We start from the raw sequence: 25,058 nt of genomic DNA, 5'->3' as shown, positions 1-25,058 counted from the left end.
AAAGCAATCCAGCTTTATGTAACTTAGTTGGTGACCAGTGCCGTTCATGAAGGATTTTAAATATACAAAATTTAAGCCTTGCTTCACGAACGCCGTTATGTAATCCCTCCAGTATCTTGTCCCATTCAGAAGCAGTATATGAAATAGATAAACGAGATTGCCATTTATTTTGAAGAGCATACGAGAGAGATTGTGAAAATAAAGGAGACATAAAGGTTTTATAAAGACCAGAGGTCACTCCTCTAAACTTTCCCCACAGATTTAGGTAAGATAGTATTGGGGACACCTGCTACACCCAAGGGGGAGATCCCAAGTGTTTCCTCAGACATTGTTGAAGTTGAGAGTATCTAGAGGAGTGTTGTATAGGAAGATTAAATTCCTCACATAATTGAGAAAATGATTTAAAATTTCTATCATGAAGAAGTTGATCTGGGGAGTAAATACCAGCTGCTTGCCATGAAGGCCAGGATAAAGTGCGACCATTGATACAGATAGCTGAATTGTTCCAAAGAGGAGCCTTAACATGAATACGCATGTTTGAGCCTAGTATACGATGCCCCCTTTGCCAAGATTTGTGCATGACTGATAAGATCAGATTCTTGGGATCAGAAGAACTAGTGCCACTACCATATAAAAGAGAAAAATCTGAGTTCTTGGATAAAAGATGACGCTCGATGGAAACCCATTGTGGGACATCTTTAGTTCCTGGCAAAAAATAAGAAAATTGGGAGATGTGTAGAGCAAGGGAATAGTGTTCAATGGATGGAAGACCCATACCTCCACATAACTGACGGGCCTTTAATTTTGTTATAGCAAGACGTGGTTTAGCTGAGCCCCATATAAAAATCTTAATCTTAGAATCTATTAATCTAAGGGTAGCTAAAGGAATCTGGAGGGGAAGCATACCTAAAACATAGATGAAACGAGGAAGGGTGACCATTTTGATAGCTTGTACTCCACCCCAAAGAGATAAACCCAGAGCTTTCCACTTATCAAAATCCCTCTGCATTTGAGAAAGTAAAGGAGCTAAGTTATCTGCAACCATATCTTCCAAACCTTTGTTGACCAAAATTCCTAGATATTTAAGATGTGAAGACTGCCAATGAAAAGGGAATCCATGAATCACTGCCCTTGTAGTGACATTAGAAATGGGTAACGCTTCACTTTTGTCCCAATTTAATTTATAACCCGAAATGAAGGATAAATCCTTAATAATTTGAAGAAGGGATGGAAGAGATCGAGGAAGATTAGTAAGAGTAAGAAGAATATCATCTGCATATAAATAGATTTTAGAATGTCCAATTGGGAGAGGCACACCTATAATATCATCAGATTAACGGATAGCAGCAGCAAGTGGTTCCATAGCTAAAAGAAAAAGAAGGGGGGACAACGGGCAACCCTGACGTGTTCCCCTCCATATTGGAAATGCATTGGTAAAAAACCATCGCAATTAACCTGAGCTGAGGGATTGTCATATAATAAACGCACTTTATTGATGAATTGATCACCCAAAACAAATCTATGCATAATAGTAAAAAGGTATTCCCACTCAATGCGGTCAAACGCTTTTTCTGCATCAAGCGAAAGGGCCAAGGTATCTTCTGAAAGATGTTTAGCAGCCCACAAGGTGTGGGCCATGGTGCGGAGATGGTTCCGAGAAGAACGCCCTGGTACAAAACCTACTTGAGTGAAATGTATTAAAGAAGGCAGTACTTTGCGGAGTCGAGACGCCAAGATGCTAGCCAAGATTTTAATATCACAATTTAATAAAGAAATGGGATGATAGTTACCGCACAAAAGAGGGTCTTTGCCAGGTTTAGGAAGTACAGCTATAACTGCTTTATTAGAGAGAGGGCCCAATGATGATTCTTTATCAGCCTCAAGAAATGCAGCATGTAACGTATCAATCATACTATGACCTGCCCATCTATGTAATTCAGCAGGGAAGCCATCTTCCCCAGGAGCTTTATGATAAGGCAGAGCAGTAATGGCTTTAGAGATCTCATCTCTTGTGATTTCACCATCAAGCGGAGCTCTACCATCATCAGAAAGATGCGGAAGACTCACCTTCTCTAAAAAAGAGGACATCTTACCTAGGTCTATTTGACTACCTGGAGTATATAAGGATTGATAAAAGGAGGCAAATTCATTAACTATCTCTTGGGGCCTTGTAAGTATGTCACCTTGATTAGATCGAATAGCTGGAATAGCCATTGCTGCTTCCCTTTGACATAATTGTGCAGCTAACAACCTCCCGGCCTTCTCCCCTTGCTCGTAATGTCTTCCTTTCATCCTTTGTAAAGCAAATTCAGCTTTGGATGTAAAGAGAGTATTAAGAGACATACTTGCTTGCTCCAATAACTTGCGATTATGTAAGGTAGGATCCGACGTATATAAACGGGAATAGAGTTGAATATCTTGTTCTAATTCTGTCTGCTTTGCAATATTATTCTTATTGGCAAGTGCTGCATCGCGCATTAGTTGCCCTCTAATAGTGGCTTTAGCCGCCGCCCAAACAGTTCTGCTGGAGGTGACAGAACCCTGGTTAATAGAGAGATAATCCTGTAGATGGGATTGTTACTGAAGTTTACCCTTGGGCGTCCTGTGTCTTTGAATGCTCATACGCCATGGTTTACACCCTGGCCGGGATAGACCTAAATCTAAAGCTAAAAGGACAGGAGAATGATCAGACAAGGCTGCTTCCAGGATACGTTATACCGTGACTAATTGAACCGCTTTGTGCGATATCATAAAATAGTTTAAGCGGGAAAATGTACTATGTGAGGATGAGAAGAACGTATATTCTTTGTCTTGTGGATGACTAAGATGCCAATGATCAACCAAACCGTTATCCGAAAATATGTCATTTAATACCGCTCTATCCGCTGCATTGGCCTTATCAAAACGAACCAGTTTTATCTAAATAGGATCTTGTACCAAATTCCAATCCCCACCAATGAGGTATTGCGAGGCATCAAATTCTGTGAGGAGGCGATTCAATTGAAGGAAAAAAGATTTTTTAGTGCCAATCGGAGCATAAATAGACCCAAGACAGATGTAAGAATTCCGATACGTAATTTGGCAAATACATATCGACCATCAGGATCTGACCAAGTCTTGGAGATCGTGACTGGAAGTGATCTGCGGATAAGAATTGCAACTCCACATTTGCGGACAGGATTAGTATCTGTGGGGTCATTTTTGTGAATGCTGCTGTGAATGACCTTCCCCACCCAAGCTCTGCAAAGTTTGTCAGATTCAATCTCATCGAGGTGAGTTTCTTGTAATAAAGCTATGTCTACATGTTTGGACTGTAAATAAGAAAGTACCTTCTTCCGTTTAATGTAATGAGTGAGGCCATGGACATTCCAAGTAATGGTAGATAAAGGATGAATATTAGCCATGATGGGATACAATCAAAAGGGATTGGGAATCAATGTATTAGTCAAAAATGGAAAAAAGAAGAGGTGGAAAATACAATGGGAGGGAAGAGGGCTGTATGGGAAAAGAGAGTACTCTGGTTGATAAGAAACAGAAAAGTGTAAGAAAATAGGATTTTTACAGGTTAAGAAAGTTTAGTATATGAAAAGAAAAAGAGAAGAAAAGAAAAAGACTTATCAAGTACAAACGTGATAAAGAAGCAAATAAAGAATATAATAAAGTATTGTATAGAACAATAGAGAAAGATATAAGAAAATGTAAAAGAAGGTTCTTATTGATATATATTAGAGGGATCAAAATGTTCTATGTAATCAGTATATTTCTGGCTTTTAAAATATAAAAGAGAATCAAAAAAATTGATATAGATTCGTTACCTGCAACTTTTAACTTTTAACCGCGGGTCTGGGCTCACTGGAGCACCACTACGAGTACAGACACCTTAAGGAGGGTGGACAATTAAAATGAATATCAGCCAAGACAATACATTTGAAAAGATGTAAAGAGAGTGAAAACTCCTGCGACCCAAATACATATAATAGTAGGAGGATAAGCACATTTCATTAAGAAACATAGATAAGCATTAAACAGGTCTAAAAGCAATAAATGAATGACAATAAATACCAGAAGTTAAAGTAAACTATTACAATTATCATTCATAAATACAATTCTCATAATATTTAAATAATAAACAACATTTGATAATTTAAATTCATAAATAACTATAAGAAAAAACATTGGTATTATTTAAGAAAGAATGTCAGCATTGTACAGATGGATAAAGAGCCTGTTCTTAAAAAGTGAGATAGTAATACATTAAAAGCACATGTCATAGCGTATAACATATGACCAATGTGAAATAAAATTATAAATAATGTTTAGAATAAACTTCTTTTGATAAAGGGACTGAAATAAGATACATATTAAAATACATACTAAGTATATCCATAAGGAAAAACACTCAGTAATATATTATAATCATCTATGATAAATATAAGTAGAACTTATTCATCTTTCTGGCTGAAGAGTAAGATGTACGTAAACACAAGGAGTAAGCATTAACTGAACTTAAAGAGTCAGGTAAGTTGATAAAACGATATTAACTAAGACCGTAACTATGAGGATAATAAATAGGGACTCAACTCATTCTCCATCTGGAGCAGATTTTAAGGGAGATCTGGACTTATTTCTATGTTGATCTTGTGTGGTAGTAATTACAGACAGCAAGGCGGACGCTTGATCCTCGTGTGTACGAAAAGGTCGCTCTGTTTATCTACCTCGAGGACGCACATCCCCAAGGTTGCGACGCCTTTTATCTGTCGACTGTTGAGGATGTGTAGAACTTTGACCAGACTGCTCATGAGAAATATGTTGTACATCCATATCCTGAACTGTTAAACTGTCTAGAAAATGCTGTAAGTCTTCAGGGTTGTAAAAGTCTTGTGATTCACCATTTTTAGTAAGGCGGAAGCGAGCTGGGTCAAACAGGCCATACTTGATATCCAACTTCCGCAGTTGTGGTTGCATAGCTAAGAATAGTTTCCTTCTTTCGTTGGTTTCTCTCAAGAAGTCAGCTGCCATATGTATTTGATGACCATCATAGATGTAAGATCTTTGCGTGCGAGCTGATATTAGTATCTATCTGATTTGCTTATGTCTCAGAAAACAAGCAATTAGAGGCCTTGGTCAAGAATCCAGGTTTGGTCATGGAGGACCAATACGATGAGCACGTTAGATTTCCAATGGTGGGTCAAAAGTAGTACCAAGTCATTTGGGAAGAATTTTACATAGAAATAACCGAGCATTTTGGCCTTCAATTTTCTCCGGAAATCCAAAGAAGCGAACATTGTCTCTTCTATTGCGAACTTCCAAGTCAACAAGCTTACTGCGAAGAAGTAGAAAATCCTGGTCTCTGTTTTGTGCTGAGTCAAGCCTGTTTTCCACTACAGTTAATCGCCGATCCAGCCCATCAGTTTTTTGATGAAATTGCGCAATATCCGCTCTAATGGATTTGGTTTCTGGCGTGAGGGAGGAAATGTCATTATCCATTTCTGTCAGACGGCAACTAATCGTTGAAATTTCCTGCAAAATACGATTCATAGTTGCTGCTGACTCAGCGGTTGAGTTGACCAAAGATGAAGTAGGTGGTGATGGGGGTGAACCTTTAGTAGGCACAGTGCGCAGTTTCTTATGTGTGTCTACAGGAGGAGACAATTTAGAATTTTTGTTGTAATTTTTGTGATTAGACATCTGTAAAATGTGTCCGCAGAGTGTTGAAAAAACCAGACACAAATGAAGCGATTAACAATCAGATGCAAACAATTAGAGCACGTAGGGGTTAATATGAGGGTGAAAGAGTAAACTTATCACACTTAATCCTGTAGGCTCACGTAAATAAATATTTTAGTCTCTTACCGATAATAATGACAAAAATAATCAGTCACAAATGACAATGTATGGCATCCTATGACATAAAATATTTAGCGTTTGTCACTGAAAAACAACATCAGCATCAGAAACTAGTAAGATACAAATTATAAGAAAAAAGAGCTCAATCTTCTACTGCATTGTGTATAAAATCATTAGACCTTCATAACATGCAATATAAAGCTGACAGTGTGTTCACATCATTGAGCGAAAAAACGCATAATATGCCATAGAAATTCCTCATAAATAATACTTCATAGGCGGAAAGATATTTCCACTGAACAGTGAGGTGGTATTAAGTGAAGATATTGCGCATTACCAACATGAAAGGGCGCTTTGAAATGAAGAGTTACAGTCTATCTGAAAGCATTTTGGAAATTAATATGTCACAGGAGAGAAAAAAGTATTAGTTGACCTGTGAACTCCATTCTTGAATTTTACTCTCTGCAGGTGTTGGCAGACGAAGGTTGGAGAGTATAAAAAAAAGAAAAAACAGTGAAGCAACTTTAACATTTCACACATTAATTGAAGCCAAAAGGTTGTGTGTGAAGTTGCAATAGAACAGCTGAGTTCCGATACTTCAGAAGTATTTGGTGAAAGAATAATTGTTCCAGTCAGAGATAACCTTGAAAAGGGTCATGTCATTGCAGGAATTAATCACAGAAGCAGAAGGCAAAGATACTTCTTACTGGCTGAGAAATATTGAAGCACTGAAGGAAGAGAGCCTTTTTCCACTATGCCCGGTAATAAAACCCTCTCAGGAATGCAGCCAGAGGGGCTCTCCGGTACGCAAGAGCCGCCGGAGCAGAAAGTATTTCAGTCAGAATTAACCCTAAAAAGGGTTGTTCGACTCTGAAATTCAGCCACAAGTAAAAGCGCTGCTGTAGGAAGGCATAGCTGTCACAGGGGTGATCCTAGCTGAGGTGTAAAGTGCGCCGCCTCCGTCAAGGGTCCGTCTCTCAGTGGAGCCTCACATTCAGGCTGCAATCTTCCTTCGTGGCCAGACCACGCCCCTCTAAGCCTATTTTAAGTTAACAAAAGATCTTGCACGTAACAGCGCATGAGGTTTCTCATGTGAGACCAAAAAACTCCTCTGACTTATCTTAAACCGAGGGTTGTAGTAATGGGGCACAGAAAGTATGGTTGCACTATAGGGTCTAGTTAGATATGATATTATTAGAAAGTCAGATACAGTGGTAAAATATGCTACAGGGATACAATAAATATTATTCTATCACTACAGGGCACATAAGATATAATTTCATTACAGAGCTGGGACAATATGATATCACCACTGGGAACAGGTATTTTTAACTGCGTCATTACATGCACTTGGAATATATGATGTTTATACAATGGCAGAATATGGATTAATGATATTTAAAGTTGGAACTAATGAATTTATGATAAATTATAGCAGCAAAAATACTATAACATGGCTCTAGGGAGAAAGGAGAGTTTGTGATGACAGTAAAGAATTCATGATCAACTGTCATCTCAGCTGTTACCTTGTTCTGAGTTGAAATAAGAATGCATCTGGGGTAAATGTAATAAAGAACATAGGCATCTCTTATCTAAAATAATACTGGATGTCAGAAGCAGAATGGCTAGTGCTGCATCCTCTGCCTGCAGCCCTATCCTGCTGCAGTGCACAACCAGCTCATTGTGGATGCAGGCACCCTGCCAGGGTTGAGCAGTTCTACCTCCAATGATGAAAAGGAGCAAACGTTTTGGGGATATGATGTAGTGTCTGGCCACACACTTTTCCCTGCCAAAACTGATTTTCATGACCTTCATGACCTCCTCTACCATTTATCACACATTCCTAATGTTCCTTGTTGTAAAAATTACATTCTAGCCCATTGATTACACTTCATCCAACCGAACCCGGAGAGTATGGCCTGAGACGGAGAGTATGTCTCCTGCCGGAGAGTATGGCCTGGTGCAGACAGTACGGTCAAAGCCAGAGATTCTGGCCCGACTGCAAACGTAAAGATACGACTCATAAATGATCTCTGTGAATACCAAAAGTCATAAAGTTGGACTCAGATTGCCTTTGTAAATCGGGCCCAATGATTTGTAGGTGTAAACTTCAGGGCTTTAGGAAGTTCCTGTAATGACCTCAAGTGAGGTGGTCACTCTCGCTAAATGCCCCTGCTTTTCAGGAGCTTAACCTAATTTTGCCCTGTCTAGGTAATAAGGCAGAAAATCAAAGTGACAGTTTTTGGTAGTTTCTGGAACTGAGATGTGAAAATTTGTTTTCAAATGAACGGATTCCGATCGATGTTTGGATCACAAAATTCTATATAGAATCCCATAAGTCTGGGCAAAATATCAATTATGCAGGAGTAATCAGAGTAATTTTAGGTAGGTGTGAATTACTCTTTGACGTCAAATTATCAATAATTACATGATTACTCCTGCTCACATAGTTACAAGTAATTTGGAAGACAAAAGGACAAACTTATTGAGCGTGAGTGGCTGCTCACACTGCTGTTCATGTTGTTTTACATTTAGAGCTATTTTCTTGGCACAAAATATACCCTTGCATCCATTTTGGACATGCGGGTGCATCGTGAGCAAGGAAAACAGCACTAAATGCTGGGAGTAAATTAGGGGAAAATTCCTACTGCAAGAGCACATTTAGTGAGAGCTAAATACTGACTTACTCTTCTTGTGTAATTACATTGAATATTGTTATTGTTTTGGAGAATTTTACAGTAATTCTACGTGATTATGCTACAGCCAATTACACAAGTTGCACCAACCCCTAGAACCCTGACTCAGTTTTTCCTCCCTCCATGATCACTATTACATAGCTGCTGGAATCACTAATCAATTACTAGGATGTTTTCTGAAGGGTCTACAGGCTGAGACAACTACCATCCTTCAAAGAGTGCAATATTGCATGGCCCACCTCCTCCTATGCTTCGAACAGACCATCTCTCTTCTGCACTCTCTACAGGCTCCCAATGAAACAAACTGCAAGATTCCAAACTTGTACCATGTAGATTACACCATTCACAGATGAGCTTCCACCATCCCTTCTATCCATGATATGTGAACTACAATGACCATACTCCAAATACTGTCCACCCCAAAAAGACTTCCAATACACCCTGCTGTGTACTATTGGTTTGGGGGAAGAACACTGTTTCCAAGATATCTCCCACTGGTGCCCTGTTCCATCACATTGTAGCATGTAGGTCTATTTTTTTGGATTCAATCAATCACTAAAAATGCACCTATTACAATAGGCTTTTTATTTTCCTTTGAGAGGATAGATATGGTTCCAGTCACCCACCACAAATTCATGTTTTCACTTTGTTATCAGACATTTTCACATTCAGATCCCCTGCTACCTAGACCCCCCACCCCTTCCATTGGAAAGCTTTCTAAAGCATTAGTCTGGGCAGAGCTAGCATAATACAAAATAATAAATAAAAACCACTCATGCACATGTTCCCGTTATATCCTTCAGAGATTTTTTTTCTTCGAGAGAGGCAAAGTTTGTTTTGCTTTAGGAACAGTTACAGATTCTACAAAATGTTTGACAGGGTAAACCTTTATCTATGAAATGCGAATACCTACTTATTAATAAGGGTCAAGAAACAAATATGGGGAATTCCCCAGACTGATTTGCATATAGCTGTGTCTGAACTGGGGTGGCAAAGAGAGCTAAAGAATGATGATGGATTCAACCCAGATCTGTGACTGGGGGTGAGTGTTTGAAAAGTTTCAGCGCTCCATCCATCATCTCTTTGTGTTTGCCAAATGGCTCCATGACTGCAGAATAGATAACTTAACTGCAAAAATCAGCTGATTCCTCCTTCAGGAAGCCCCGGATGGAAGGTGAAGTTGATTTTTAACAGATGCTGCTGGAAAAGCAGCAGGCTTCAGCATACATCAGTGTGCAAAAATACGACATTGCATGTCTCAGAGGAATCGGCCATATTAGATAGAGAGCAGGGCCGGCTTTAGGGCGGTGCGACCAGTGCAGACACACTGGGCACCGACCCAGAAGGGGGGGTGGGGGGACACTGACCTTGGGGCTGAGGGTGCTGTGTTTAGCAATAACTTGCAATTTAAAAGCACCTGCTGCAGTTTCTTGTGCATCCCGTTATCAGGCAGCAATAAAAATGTCACGATTACTCTTGGGATTAATGTTCCTGTTAGGGAGAGAGTTCTGAGTGTTGTCTAGTGGCAGTTTTGACAAGCCATAAAATAGTGCAGAGGGTTAATATGCCTGCTGCAAAGAACAAATCTGTTTTCTATGTGGATAGCTGAGTGGATTAGTAAAGCCAGCCTTTAACAGTTTAAAACAAATGCAATGTATGTGAAAAAGGGGCTAAGGAGAGATGAGGGGCACTGTTGGAGTGTGGTAGTATGGGAATCCGAGGCAGCGGTCATGCTGGGGGTCGGGCACCAAAAAAGATTGTCGCTGCGGGTGCCACAAGCGCTAAAGGTGGCCCAGATAGAGAGTCTGAGATGACAGGAGATGCGTTGTAGAGTCCCGATCGTTCAGCTTTTATCCGGTAGCAGAACAAAGAGTGAGCCGCTTCCCATTAATTTGTTAGCTGAGTAATTAGTAGAAAAAAATAATAAAGTGAGGAAAATGTTTGAATTAATCTCAGCCACTGGAAATTGTTCAGGGCTACATTCAGGTTCATCGTTTTTTTCCAACTGTGCCGTTCTAGACATACATCAGCCATATGTAAATTAGTCTTGGTCCTACTACGCCAATAGAAACAGGCCAGCTCAAACTACCAGACAAAGTCAAATTCAGGTGGTAACACAAACAACCCCAGACCAGTTGTAGCCTACTCAGGCCTTGTCAGTGGCATTGAAAGCACTGGGTCCACATCTAGGCCTACACATCACACATAAGGCATCTACTGCAAAAAACAGACAAGAGATGGAAGGAATGGTAGTATAAAGCCCAGCCCCGGCTGATCGCTCGAGGCCTCATTCCAGTCCATCGTTTTATGCCAACTGTGCCTTTCTAGACAGAGACCAGTCAACACAAATGCGTCATGGTCCTCTCCAATAGAAACAGTCAAACCCGGATTCCCAGGGCAGATCCCCTCCATATGTGAACAGAAGCAAACCCAGACTGGTCTAGCTACTTGCAACTTGCGAGGGAGGCACAACTTGAGTCCTAAGGCACTGCTCACAACCTACACCTGGGCATACCTGTCAGACTTAGGGCACCTTCCTGAACTTATCTGCCCTTACAAGGCACTTTCCCGCCCTAGTAGGCAACTGCATTTCTTGCTTCTCCTCCCAATATTTCATGTCCTGATGATGACCCTTCAAGTGTAAATGGGTTGAAACACTGTCAGCACCTTGGACAATTGGACCAAGATTAATACTTCTTTGACAAAAACTAATCTGGTTGGCTTCATCTAATTTAATATGTGCCAACTAAAATCTCCGTTGCACCCTGATCTCTTGTCTATTTGCATAAGTACATACTTGTAATCATATCACTGCCACACTGTGTGAGCTTGTGCATACTAAGCACTGCTTGTTTAGCTGTTACTTAAGACTGTGAAGCAATTGAATATGTTTACTCTAATGTCTGAAATACATCTTTAACTTTCCAAATTTTACAAACGTTTCCTGGAAAGCTGTGACTGCCACAGTTTTTAATGGAACACTCTTGGTATTTTGCTGTGAATTCCATTTTTACCAGAGCAAGTACAAGTTTTGAAATGCTCCCAGGTTGGGAATGGCATTGTTTGTGAAGACAGAAAAACAGAAACCGTTGTAGATGTTTATAAATAAACCTGGACATTTCTGCCCTGTAACGCCGCCTCCCTCTATCTGGGAGCAGATTACTGAAGAACGAGTTTTTTTTTTTTTTTTTTAAATAGACATCCATATTCTGTGAAACTCAAACATATATGTGTGCATGAAGATACAAGCATTCGTGCTCCTCAGTTCAACTCAAGAGTGGACATGGCTCTGAGAATCAGACACACTATGAGGGTTCTATAAAACAGACAAATACATACATCAATCTACAACTGCACACACGCTGTCCATACTTACACACCTCTGAAGGATACTAAATAAAGACGGCCCCATCGGGCAGTACCACAAGGAACTTGGGCATCTTATCCTTGCGCAGTGCTTTGGCCTTGGGCGCATGCGCCATGCTGGCCTTTCCAGCAGCCACAAGTTCAGGGCTGACGGAAATAGTTTGTGCCCGCGCTTTGATCGTGGACTTGCGTTTTTCTACGTAATGTCGGAAGACCAAGGGCTTGACATGGCCCCTGGCTGTGGAAGATTCCTTATCTTCATCACTGAAAAGGAAATAGGAGATATTTAGGATCCACCTTTATTTACATTATTTCAGTTTTCTTATCTCAGACAAAGGTGTTTGACTTTATGGAATGGGTCATTATATAGGACCTGCGAGTTTAGACATTATGCCCAGGATTTTAGGGTGTGAGAATGCAGTCTATTGGCGTAGTAAATTTCCACTTAGGGGTGTGTCGCTGTCATATTATTCACACGTCAGACAGCTAGAAGGACCCACATTGATACACAGTCACTCTCATATATGGTAAATGTTTATACATTATACACCGCAGCTTGTTTGACCATCAGATTTACAAAAAAAGGCAGACACACCAGCATCTTCAGTCCAGAATATAAGAGGTGTATTAAGTCGTATCATTCAAGGCCATGTTTTGAGTGAGATACAAAAACAAGCCAATGTGTAGGAGGTCCCAACCTGTTTTTGTCTTTCATAATTAATGTATCTTCAAAACCTCTACATAAAGAATATTTCCCTTTTCAAAGGAAAGGACACTATAAGATGCACCCTAGAAGAAGAGCTTTAGAAAAATGAAATGTGGTCACACATTGTGCTGTTCAAGGAATACATTTCTCACTAGAAAATGTTCTCCTCATTGACTGAATGTGATGAAAACACAAGATAGAAGGCAAGTGCATGAACCGTATCATGGGGGAAGGTGGTATATACGTTTGAAGACCCAACCACTATGGTGATGGGAATTAGCCACCCTAGTCAGACTGGGAACAGATGAAATCAAGAGCCAATTTCAGAGACTATGATCATGCACACTGGGAAAGATGCTATAGAAAAAATAATTATTTTGGAATTGTTTCTTACTGCTGGTTATGAGGAGTGAATATATATAGTGAATAGTTTATTTTTATATTTTTTATGAATACATCTGAATTCAAAGCTCTTTAGATGTTAAATAAGAAACTAATTTCAGCTGGTGTAAATGGTCACAGCGAAAGCATGAGGATTAAATCATCGAAATAAACTAATTAGCGAATTGTTCTTGGACAAAGGGGAATTTACATTTTTTGCAGACACACAAAGACAATCATCCTTAAAATAGTACAGAAGTATATTAAAACAGGTGCAAAAATATTTTAATTGAGAAGGTCCTCGCGGAAAGAGAAGTGTAGGTCTCTTTCTTGAAATAGTATGGTCTTGTTAACTGAGAGTTTAGATACTTCTTCTTAAAAAAGCAGGGTCTCCTTCTTGAGAAGGCGAGGCCCCACTCTTAAGCGAACGATGACTTGCTTTTCAGACACGAAGAGAGGTCTGATTCTTGCTTTGCAGACACCAAGAGAGGTCTGATTCTTGCTTTGCAGACACCAAGAGAGGTCTGATTCTTGTTTTGCAGACTCTAAGAGAGGTCTGATTCTAGCTTTGCAGACACTAAGAGAGGTCTGATTCTATCTTTGGAGACACTAAGAGAGGTCTGATTCTTGCGTTTCAGACACCAAGAGAGGTCTAGTTCTTGTTTTGCAGACACTAAGAGAGGTTTGATTCTAGCTTTGCAGACACTAAGAGAGGTCTGATTCTTCTTTGCAGACACTAAGAGAGGTCTGATTCTATCTTTGCAGACACTAAGAGAGGTCTGATTCTTGTTTTGCAGACACTAAGAGAGGTTTGATTCTGTCTTTGCAGACACTAAGAGAGGTCTGATTCTTGCTTTTCAGACACCAAGAGAGGTCTGTTTCTTGTTTTGCAGACACTAAGAGAGGTCTGATTTTAGCTTTGCAGACACTAAGAGAGGTCTGATTCTATCTTTGCAGACACGAGACACTAAGAGAGGTCTGGTTCTTGCTTTTCAGACACCAAGAGAGGTCTGGGTGTTGCCCTACTTCTGAGAACATTTGAGGGTGATGCCTGATTGATTCTAAACAAGCCAATTTCGACTTCCTGAGATGAGGAGCTTGAGGCCTCATTCTAAAGAGAGTGAGGTCTGTTCCTTCAAAAGGTCTAGCCTTCCACTTGGGAGGAGTTCTCAGGCTCAAAAACACGAGGTGTCATTTTTGGGAGCAAGCTGTCTTTCTCAGGTGGCCTCAGGGGCACATCCTCATCCTCCCATAGTAAATCCTAATCTTTGAGAGCTTGAGGTCTCATTCTTGTGGATAAGGTTTCGGTCTCGACTGCGATGTCTCACTGTCAAAGAGAAGTCATGCTCAAGAAGTTGTCTTCTGAAGGAGAGGCTTTGCTTTTCAGAGGTGGTGGAATCATCTTTCCAGGGAAAATGCAATAGTCTTCTGGAGAAACAGAGCACTGACCCTGCTGTCCACAAGAACAGTCCATTGCAAACTTGGCCCATTTTATCCATTCCCCCTGCACCCATCTGTTTTTTTTGTAGGAAACTTGAGATGCGTACCTCCACCCTCCAATCCACGAATCTTCCTTACTAAGGTCCACCCCTGCTAAGCATAATATGACCTCAATGTATTCTTTTTTTTCCTTAGGTGTTGCCTTTTCCTCACCAAGGGTTGTAAGAAAGAGATACACTCCTGGAAAAGCATGCTCTTTTTTACTTTTTCTAGCATATGTTTTTATTGTATCTCCTTCGTAAATCAAGAAACGTGGTAAGGAACATAGGGGCATATCAGCAACAACCGGCGATAATTATCGCTCAGCGCTCTTAGCGTGAGGATAATTATCGCCGGGTAACGTGGATTTTTATGGCTGAAATAGCGTGCTATTAGCAACGCTTTTCTCCTCAGCGATAAAAATCCTCACGCTAACTGCCTAACGTGAGATTATCGCTGGAAATCCAGCGATAATCTCACGTAGTGTGGTGTTAGCTTGCTGATAGGGACTCACAAACTTAGCCATGATATCCACCTTCCATAGGATATCATGGCTAAGTCAGTCCTGAACCAGGCGTAAGGAAAGTAGCGATAACAGGGGTTATCGCTACTTTTCCTGACACTATGCTTCATAGCGTGGGGCTAAGCGACATTTCTCCTGTCATGTTAGGTCAGGAACGCCCACTTTGCATCTCATTAGAGATGCAAAGCTGGGCGTTAGGAATCCCGACGCTAAAGCAAGGTTTCATGCGTTAGCGTGGCCTTGCTAATTAGGCGATAAAATTATCGCCGCTTTTCAGCCGAAAACGGCCGCAAAAGCGGCGATAATTTTTTATCGCCAGCTTGTAAATATGCCCCATAATAACGACGAAATAAATGAAATTGACAAACAGTAGGTAAAGTGAAATTCTTCAGACTGGTATGTCCTACTGTTGCAAACTCTGGGTATATATATCTGTAAATGTACGTTCCATAAAATTTGGCATACAACAGGTTTACTATTTAATTCCATACAGTTACATGAATGCCTTACTACATGGTTAAAAAGCATGCATAAGCCAGAGATATTTATTAATTATTAAAATGAGAGTACATTAATATCAGGCAAACCTGTAATGTGCATACGTTGCAATGTGCACTTTAAGGCAGGGGGCTCCATTAGCACACCAGATATTCTGTGAATGCAAATGTCTGGATGTGGTAGGGGATGTTCTTAGCTCATTCTTTGGGATTCGTAAACAGAGTTCCATCTTGTGAAATATAACGTGGGAACGCACTGATCCATTGAAGAACAAACTCCAAAGATTTTGTCATGGGGGTGGGGCCTAATGTGGCGATGCCACAGTCAGGGGCATAACTAATAGGGGGGGGCACAATTATGGAACAGAGCTTAGTTATGAGTGGGAAAGTTTGGGGCACAATTGGTCCAGAAAGTGCAAGAGTAGTGGTGCATGTTAGTTTTAGAGGCGGAGCTTAGCTAGGGCACAGTGACCATCAGTCAATTTTGGATTTGGCATTAGCTAGATAATTTCTATACTCATTCCTGCAACAGATGTATTTAGTATGTTGCATAAATGGTGGGCAATGTCAGTTCAGCAAAGGTTGGTGATTTGTGACCAAAACACGAAGGATAATAGTAAACCTACATGTGTCGGATGAGTTCTCGCATCTTATTCTTGGTCCAAGTGATCATGGCGTCACGTTCGCGGTTGGGTGGAAGAAAACCTGAAAGGCAAAGCAAGACAAGAAAATGCTTCACCATTCTCTCCAGACGTGATCATCCTTTGAGAACACCTCATACCCAATAGGACAAGAAATTGTTGTCATGGAGAGATCAACATTGTTGAGCCTTTGGTCTTGCTCTAGTTATACCTCCTTATACCCAACACTCATTGGTCAAATAGGTAAACAACAGTGATCCATCTGGTTAGGTGGTGGAACAGACACTCCCGATACTCTTGTGGAAGAGTGTCCACCTGCAGATACCACAGTGATACCAAGGCTATGCGGCATGTCACAGACACCACAGTGATGACTGTGGCTGGGAGGCAGACCACATATACCATTGTACTCATTCTGGATAAGAAGCAGACAGACAAAACACACAGTGGATTTTTAAACTAAGAGGTAGACAACCCTCCAGAGTTGAGACACAATATTGGCACGTTTGAGTGTGCCAAACCTGGTAAACATCAGAGAAAAATCTCTGACTGACAGTTCTTCAGCAGATACCACAGGGCCACAGCATAGTGAAATTAGACCTCAGACACCATAAGTACCTCAAAAGGATGAGCAGGCCACAGACACAATGCAAATAACCAGGAATGCATGACAAGGAGGCAGGCTGCAGACATCACTGCAACATAACTGGCTATAAGGCACAACAGCATGCAGTCACAACAAGAGAGATACACTACACTACAGTGACAATTCAGGTTGTCAGACCAAACCGTAGACTCACCGACAGAGCAATAGGCCACACGGTCTGGCTGTGAGACAGATGTTACATGCAGTAATACTTCTGGCCAAGAGACAAACTTGGCAGAGTGGAGGATACACACTGAATTATGAGCTCTCTTAACCCACCAAAGTGATTTATATCTTAATCATCAGACTTTGCTCTAATGTGAGAGCCTGATTTTGGGATTGGGGATAACAGAAATTCTCCTAATGTATGGAGGAGAATCACTTGCTGATTTATTCTGAATATAATCCCTCTAATAGATTACATTTAGCTGTTGGATCTCTTCTGTTTTTAGCATTTTCTTCAGATTTTGGAGGACTTTCATTTACCTCCAAACTCTCAATGAGCCCATAACATTTAAACTTGGATCTTGCTCTTTGGTAACCCCAGCATTTACCACTGAGCATGTGCAGGATGGGAGAATCACATGGCACAATGCACACGACTGGTAGTTGCCCCAGAAATTTAATAACTTACAAGGCGTAATTTCCTTTGGCACTGAGTTTGTGAGTGAAAAGCTGAGACAGGAGCCGACTGCTTGATGTATCAGCTGGACATTGGAGCTGACTATTTCAGGCGTTCGGAGAGGAGGCGTACCTGCGTTGGTAAAGAAGATACTCTGGTTAGAAGTGAAATACCTTGGGAGTAGATGTTACAAGTGAGCAATCTGACTCAAATTACCAACCATGCATGAAAGAGCAAAAGTATATTTTCTCACGTGTGTTGATAGGAAATTCCTGCTTTTACTAAAGGCATAAAGAACAAAATAATGGGGATCTAGAGCACAAAGCTAGAACAGCAAGTGACATCAAGTGGTTCACAAAGATTTAGAGATGAGGAGATCTGATTTACTGTTGCAGCACTTCTGACTTACTCCCAGCAGGATTACTACAAACGAAAGTCAAAGCAAAATCTTTGTTAATCAAACCCTGTATCTTGTCCCTGCCAGAATAGGAATCATGCAAAAAGACAGCTCGACCATCCCCCCAAACTAAGGGATTTGTAGCATGTAACAGTATTGATGTCTATGTTCTACACTGATTAAAATAATAATAACAACAACATATTATTAATAAATAATAGAATTATAGATGGGTGTTAGACCCATCAGACTTAGGTGGGGTTCCCCAGACTTTTTGCCTTCCTCCTCCTTTTTTGCTGATCTCGTTTTTGCTGACCTTAGGACTCTGCACACTTAACCATGGCTAACCAGTGCTAAAGTGCTTGTGCTCACTCATTAAAACCTAGTAAAATTGTCTTATAGCCAATTGCCAAATGAAATGTACTTATACATCCCTAGTAGGATTGTACAACATGTGCCCAGGGCTTGTAAATTAAATGCTACTAGTGGGCCCGCAGCACTGATTGTGCTCTTTAAACATGTCTCATGCCTGCCATTGCAGCCTGTGTGCAGTTTAACTGCCATGGCGACAAGGAAGGAAGAATAAACCTTTTGCCAGGCCAAACCTTTCTTTTTAATACATATAAGTCAGCCCTAGGGTAGGCCCTGGATAGCCCAAAGGACAGGCTGCATGGTATTTAAAAGGTATGGCATGTACATTTAAGTTTTACATGTCGTACGAGCTAAAAACCCTTACTTTCGTTTTTCACTACCACAAGGCCTACCTCACAGACAGGTTAACTTTGAAATATCCTTATTACATTGTATAAGTGTCATTTCCAAATGAGAGAAGGTACCCAGTTCATGTTTGGTGTCTCAAGAATGCTAATTTAAAATCCTAACTTATGATGAAGTCGGATTTTAAATGACAATTTTGAAAATTTCACTTTTAGAAAGTTGACATTTTCCTGCCTTAGCCATTTTGTGCTGATAGCCTGTGCCTGGTTCACACGAATGGGTGTAGTTGACAGTTGGGCTTTGAATATTCCTTCTGGACAGCCGCACACAATAGGGAGCTTATATGTGCCTGGATTGGCCATCCCTGGCAGGATGGGAGGGAGGACGTTGGCAAAGCTCCAGTTACACTTGAATAAACTGTGTCATGCCGCCACACAAAAGGCTGCATACCCATTGTAGTAAGTCTGGAGATGGTCAGGGAAGGCAGGATGCCTGTGGATGTCAAAGGAAAACCTCAAGAAGCTTCTCCCATACTTCACAGGCACAATTCAGACACCAACTCTTCAGTACACTGCTGGGCCTGTAGATTCTCTGCCAAGAGGAAGGACTGTCACTCTGCTGGACTTCTCCTATGATGGAACTGTTGCCCTTCTGTGCTGATCTCCTGCCTCCTGCTCTCTTGCCTGGGTGAGAAGAGAACTGGACTTGCAACATCATTGTTGAACCCAGGACACCAGTGTGTCTCCAAGGGCTAGTCTCCTGGCCTCCTGATCTGAGCTTCAGGGACAAAAAAGGCTCCTCAACATCCTGCACCAGCCACTGGACCCAGCTGTACTTAGTTCCTGACCCTCAAGTGGTGCCCCTCAGGTTTGGGACCTTTGGTGTGGCTCAAGGGAGCTGAATTCAAGCTTTTGGGATATTCACAACCATGACAAGCCTGCTCGCACCGAGACCTCGCCACTCGCACCACTACCAGTGCGAAGCTCTGGCAGCCATCTTTTTTGCGCTACAGTATCGACCGCTAGCAAGGGACCACCAACGCGAAACTCCAGCAACACCTGCCTGTGACAGTGGCATCCTCTTTGCGCCACACCGACAGCCTCCTACGACGCACTCCCTGCTCCTCACGCCCCCCCTTCATTGCGAATGGGACTCTTGCCACATATTGAGAAGGTACATTTCAGCGGGCCCAACCTGGTGACTGTATAGTGCTGAAAGGGTGAATTTGATGTAGGCCAGCGTGAGCAGATGTCCCGAGTTGGCTCTTTGTGCTTTTTAACACTATTTTCTCTAAAATCTTTACAAATTCATAACTCTGGTTCTATTTATTGCATTTTTTTAGTTTTGGTCTTGTTTTATTTATTAACATTTTCTCTATTGTTCTAAATTGTGTAGGATCATTTTGTGATATGTTTTTACTGTGTTATAGATTGACTCTGAGTTACGCCTGACTACTGTGTGTCAAGCTACCCAAGGGTTGAGCACAGCTTAATTTAGGGCTTGCTTGTGACTTCACCCTGAGGAGAATTGTAGTTGCTGTTTCAGAAGGGTCCTCGCCTCCTCAACCAAAACCAAATTTCTTACAATAGGTAACTGTGAGTTAGGGGGATGTTTTTCACAGAGGGGTGCTGGGTGATATCAAATAGACAAAGAGAGCCTGAGGTTCATCAGAGATGTCATCAAACATGTAATTGAAGATGTAACGAGCAATGTAAAATATGATTACATAACCAGTGCATGGCGGAGGCGCAAATTATAGTTAGCTCAGTAACTATAACTGGGGAATTTCAGTGTTTGTTTTATTCTAAAACTTCAGGTACTCACAAAGAGTACTGATCCACTTACTTGTGATGTAATGACCTACAACAGCGCATGCATACACCAAAGCCGTTTTGGAATATTTTTTCTTCATTTCTGATGGCCGACGATCTTCTTGGCTTTACAAAAGGGGGTGGTAATGGACGGAGCATCAGAACCAATCAAATACTCACACCCAGTCAACAGATCTGGGTTTGATCCATCACCGTTCTTTAGCCCACTCTGCCACCCCAGTTCAGACATGGCCATATGCATATCAGTCTGACCCTATGCCTCATGGCAGTTCGGGCTGGACTGTTCCCATGAGGCACAGGGTCAGACTGATTTGCATATGGCCATGTCTGAACTGGGGTGGCAGAGTGGGCTAAAGAACGGTGATGGATCAAACCCAGATCTGTTGACTGGGTGTGAGTATTTGATTGGTTCTGATGCTCCGTCCATCACCACCCCCTTTTGTACCGATCTTCTTGGCTTTGGCAATGCTTTTGTTGAATTTAACAAATTTTAGCTAAGCCAAAAGTAGATAAGGCAATGCTCAGTAGCGAGCAGTGGCAGAGGTTTGCAATCAGTCATAATCTGCACCGAGGGGAAAGGATAAAGAATTGTGGGCAGAGAGTAATGGCCAACAGTAGAGAGGTTATCACAAGAGTCTACTTAATACCCCATGCAACCTGACACAAAATGCCATGGTTGAAGGACAAGCCACACAGCCAGTGGCAACTCCTAAAACTTGCAAAAGCCAATGGCTGAAGAGGCTTACCATAGTCCACTCTCTATTACTGCAAGTGTCTGTAGCAAGAGCTAACAAGAAATCCTTTGCACAGTGATCAGCCTTAATTTTGGAGCAAGAAAGGCCTTCTCTGGCATCTGATTACCTGATAAACCACAGCAAGAAATAGTCAAAGGAAAACCCCTTCTCTAGGACCCGACTATTTACATCATAAGCATCCCCCTTTATTTATTTTTACTCCCAAGGTTTCTTAGCCCAGCATTGCCTGGTTCATTATGGATGCTATTGATTATAAAATTAAAACAGCGGTGATTGCTGTGTAAATAGGAGACGCCTCACGCAACGAACAGAGATAGCAACCCTGGATGTTTATTCCGGTGACATCTGCTACTGATTGTCGTTGCGCTCCTTTGCATGCAGGGATGAAGGAATGAAGATCTGTCTGTCCGCCCTTACATCAGCCTAATGTAATCACTCTTTCCCTAGTGTTTCTTAAGTCACACCACATTCCTGTGTAGTTATATGGCTTGTCTGGTCCTCCATTCAGAGAGTCATACTACAATCCATCAATCTTATGAAAGTTAAACATGTGTCACAGGGGCCATCCAAACTTTACTTATATGGTACCTAGGAGCATGGGTGCAACACTCTGATATACATACCAACCGGTGGGTTACGTCTGGTCAACATGTTCTATTGCTTTGTGGCCAATTCATCATAACCAAATAAATAAAATATCTCCCATATTCCACAGCACACCATCAGTTCCCAGGGGAAGGCCTACCAGTGGACAAAGTATCCAACAGCGGTCACCTGACTTCCTTGGTGTGGTTTTCCCACAACTTTTGCCTTCCATCCTTCTTTTTTTTGCTAACTTCCGTTGTTGCTGGCTTTAGGACTCTGTGCACTTTACCACTGCTTGTACTCTCTCCTTTAAACATGGTAAACGTGGCTTACAAACAAAACACAAAAAGGCCAAGGAATATTTAAAGACTAGCGGGTAGTGACTTCCAGAGAAATAATAAACACACAACAATATACCCGGGTCCAAAAATGTGGGTACAACTGTAAAGATTTGGCTGACAGTGAATGTTTCTGATGAATCTACAAGAGGAAAAAAATATTCTTTTAAGGACGAGAATCCTCACCCATCATAAGGTGGCATGCTTCATCATAAGGTTCCTCCTCACACCGCAAGAATAGCTGTGGTGTGGCTACAACTCCTAAAATTGGAGGATCTCTTGGATGTTTTATGTCCTATCCTGTGTGAGCAGAATGTGTTTGTGAGATGTGCAGAGTGTGAAAATGTAAAAGAAGCAAAACTAAAACGGACGCCTAATCAGACCTCAACCTTTTATTCTTGTCTATTAGGGAGATGATTAAAAACAAGTAAAGTGAGGCAGGGAAAAACATATATATAACTGGCTAGGTGTTCTAGGTCAACATGTTTCTGCTCTAAATCAACCCTTCAGCAAGGTGTAGGGGCATTCATCAGGACCTGTATAAATTACTCTGCTCAAAAAGTGCAACTATGTAGTAGCAATGAAGGACATAACATGGTACAAACGGTGGTCACCCAAGGATTAGGAAAATCCACATCTCTAGCACCCTTAGGAAAATTAGCAATAATCAGTCAGAACTTGCAGTCAGCCAAATTCAATGGAATGCCAAAAAATCACCCTAAAAGGAGTACATCTATTAGTAGGGGTGGGCAGAATTGGCGTTTTTTCATTCCGCAGAATTACATTAAAACTTTCAGGGATTCTACGGAATTCAACTGCGTGACGAAGTGGGCATTTGGCGGTATTTTCATAGCACTAAATGCACCCTGGCGTCCAAAAAGATACGTGAGAGTGCACTTTGCACTATGAAAATAGCACAGTCAAACCATACTGAGTTGCATACAGTGGTTTCTAAAGTTTAGAAACCACTGCATATATTACTCCGCACCTCTACAATAACCTGTAGTGATTAAAAGTTAAATACTGTAGAGTATTCGAAGGCGCCGAGAAGTGAGCAGTGGGTTTCTAAACCTTAGAAATTACTGAATAATGTAATTCCGCCAGTGAAGCGGTGGAAGTTAATTAATCAAGTAATTCTGTGTTACTCCACCGGCAGAATTTAAACCTCCTCCAAGGCCTAAAAACACATGCTGAGTCCTCGTGCATAGTGACCAAAATGTAATGTCACAATATAAAACCAATGGTAAATCCTTTCATTATTTCAATCCTTACCCGCAAAGTCGAGCTTTAAAACATCCTCTTGAGGCTAGCTCTGGCAAGAAATACAGGGCTCACATTAAAAAGCCCATGCACCAACAAGAACCAACATTCCTATTCACATATCGTGGTAAACAGGGACCTAACCATCTAATCGCTAGTTTAGTACCTGGTGTCATTTTAATGTAAAAAGGCACAAAGCGACAATGAAAAGGACTACTCATGGCCTGTTTAGTGTGTAGAATAGTGGTAATGCACCAATTAGTCAATGTGAGTTCCCTGTTTACCACGAGATATCTGAATATGAATTAGTTTCATTGACCTCTGGGGAGAGTGGAAACCTCCAGAACCTTCTCCTACTTCGAAGTGTGCACCAGGTATAAATAATGGACTCTCAGACCCAATTCTTCAGTACACCTCTGGACCTGTGGAAGACTCAGAATGACTGCTGTGCTGCTCTGCATGAGGGACTGCTACTCGGCTGCCCTGCTACCTTGGTACCATACATGAGTGAGACGGAATGAACCTGCATCTTGAACCCAGGACCACCAGAGTAACTCCAAGGGCAAGTTGGCTGGCCTCCTGCTCAGAACCTCAGGGACGAAAAAGGCTCCAACGACCATGAACCCAGTACCTGGTCTGTCTGCTGTGAGTCATACACCCCAAGTAGTGCCACCACAGTCCTAGACCCTTGGGAGTGAGCTTGCAAGGTGCTCTGCCAGCCCAGCTGTGGTCTTGTATACAGAACCAATGCAACGCTATGCATCTCTTTGCACCTCCACTTCGGCACCGCCACTGCGCGACAGATCCCGGCTGTGGCCTCCACATCGCAAGCTCCTCACTCATCCACAGCAACATTGATGGTGATGCAGGACTTGGCTTTGCTGCCCTGCAGCTTCCTCGGAACAGATGTTGTGTGACGCTTCTTCGATGCAAGACTTTGCATTGGCATTTGCAAGACAGCATCCTCAATGATGATGCAGGACTCTGCATCACAGCCCCACAGCTTCCTGGTAAACTTCCTTGGCAACGCATCCTCAACATGGGATCTCACAACGCTCTGAAACCAGGATTTAAGGTACTTTGGTCAGTTGGCCTCACTTGGTCCATCGTGGTCAGCCTGAACTTGTGACTTTGTCCAGGTCTGACGCAACCAGATTACCACAATTATCACTATGAATTTCTAGGCACTATTTTCACTTAAATCTTTAAAACTGCATATCTCCGGTTACACTAATTGGATTCAGTTGTATAAATGAAGCCCCCGCTTTAGCAACTACAGAGGAGTGAAGTTTTTGATGGACCTCTTCTGTCTGCAGGTCAGCAGACAAATGCTAATAATTAATATAAAATGGTGGGTGGATAAGTAAGTGAATGGATGGATGGATGGAGGGATGGATGTTTTTGTGAAAGGATGGATGGGTGAGTGAAAGGGTGGATGGAGAGATGGCTGTATGAGGTGAAAGGACAGATGGATTAATGGATGGATGAATAGGTGACAGGGTGGATAGATGGATAAGTGAAAGGATGGATGATTAAGTGAAAGGGTGGATAGATGGCTGAGTGAAAAAGTGGAGAGGTGAGTAGATGGATGAGCTAAAGGATGGATGGATGGATGGATGGATGGATGGATGAGTGAAAGGGTGGATGGAGGGATGGATGACTGAAAAAGGGGATGGAGGGATAGGTTTGATGGATAGATTTTGAGATGGATGGATGGGTTTGGATATGGATGGGTAGATAGATGTATGGGTGGACGGACAGAATGGTGAA

At 41.6% G+C, this 25,058-nt stretch overlaps 1 protein-coding gene across 1 annotated transcript in view; it reads right to left on the bottom strand.

The window, feature by feature from the left end:
• The window catches only part of FAM194C (family with sequence similarity 149 member C), a 269,174-nt gene that overhangs the window by 185,007 nt on the left and 59,109 nt on the right, over nucleotides 1-25,058 (bottom strand). Inside the window, exons 4-6 of the mRNA XM_085624449.1 lie at nucleotides 17,417-17,536; nucleotides 16,122-16,200; nucleotides 11,937-12,173 (exon numbers count right to left, since the gene is read on the bottom strand). Of these exons, the coding sequence (XP_085480575.1) occupies nucleotides 11,937-12,173; nucleotides 16,122-16,200; nucleotides 17,417-17,536 (436 nt within the window). The remainder of the gene's footprint in view (nucleotides 1-11,936; nucleotides 12,174-16,121; nucleotides 16,201-17,416; nucleotides 17,537-25,058) is intronic.

Source organism: Triturus cristatus, chromosome 9 (assembly GCF_964204655.1).
Source record: "Triturus cristatus chromosome 9, aTriCri1.1, whole genome shotgun sequence".
Classification (NCBI taxonomy): domain Eukaryota; kingdom Metazoa; phylum Chordata; class Amphibia; order Caudata; family Salamandridae; genus Triturus; species Triturus cristatus.
This window is presented reverse-complemented; position numbering and strand designations above follow the sequence as displayed.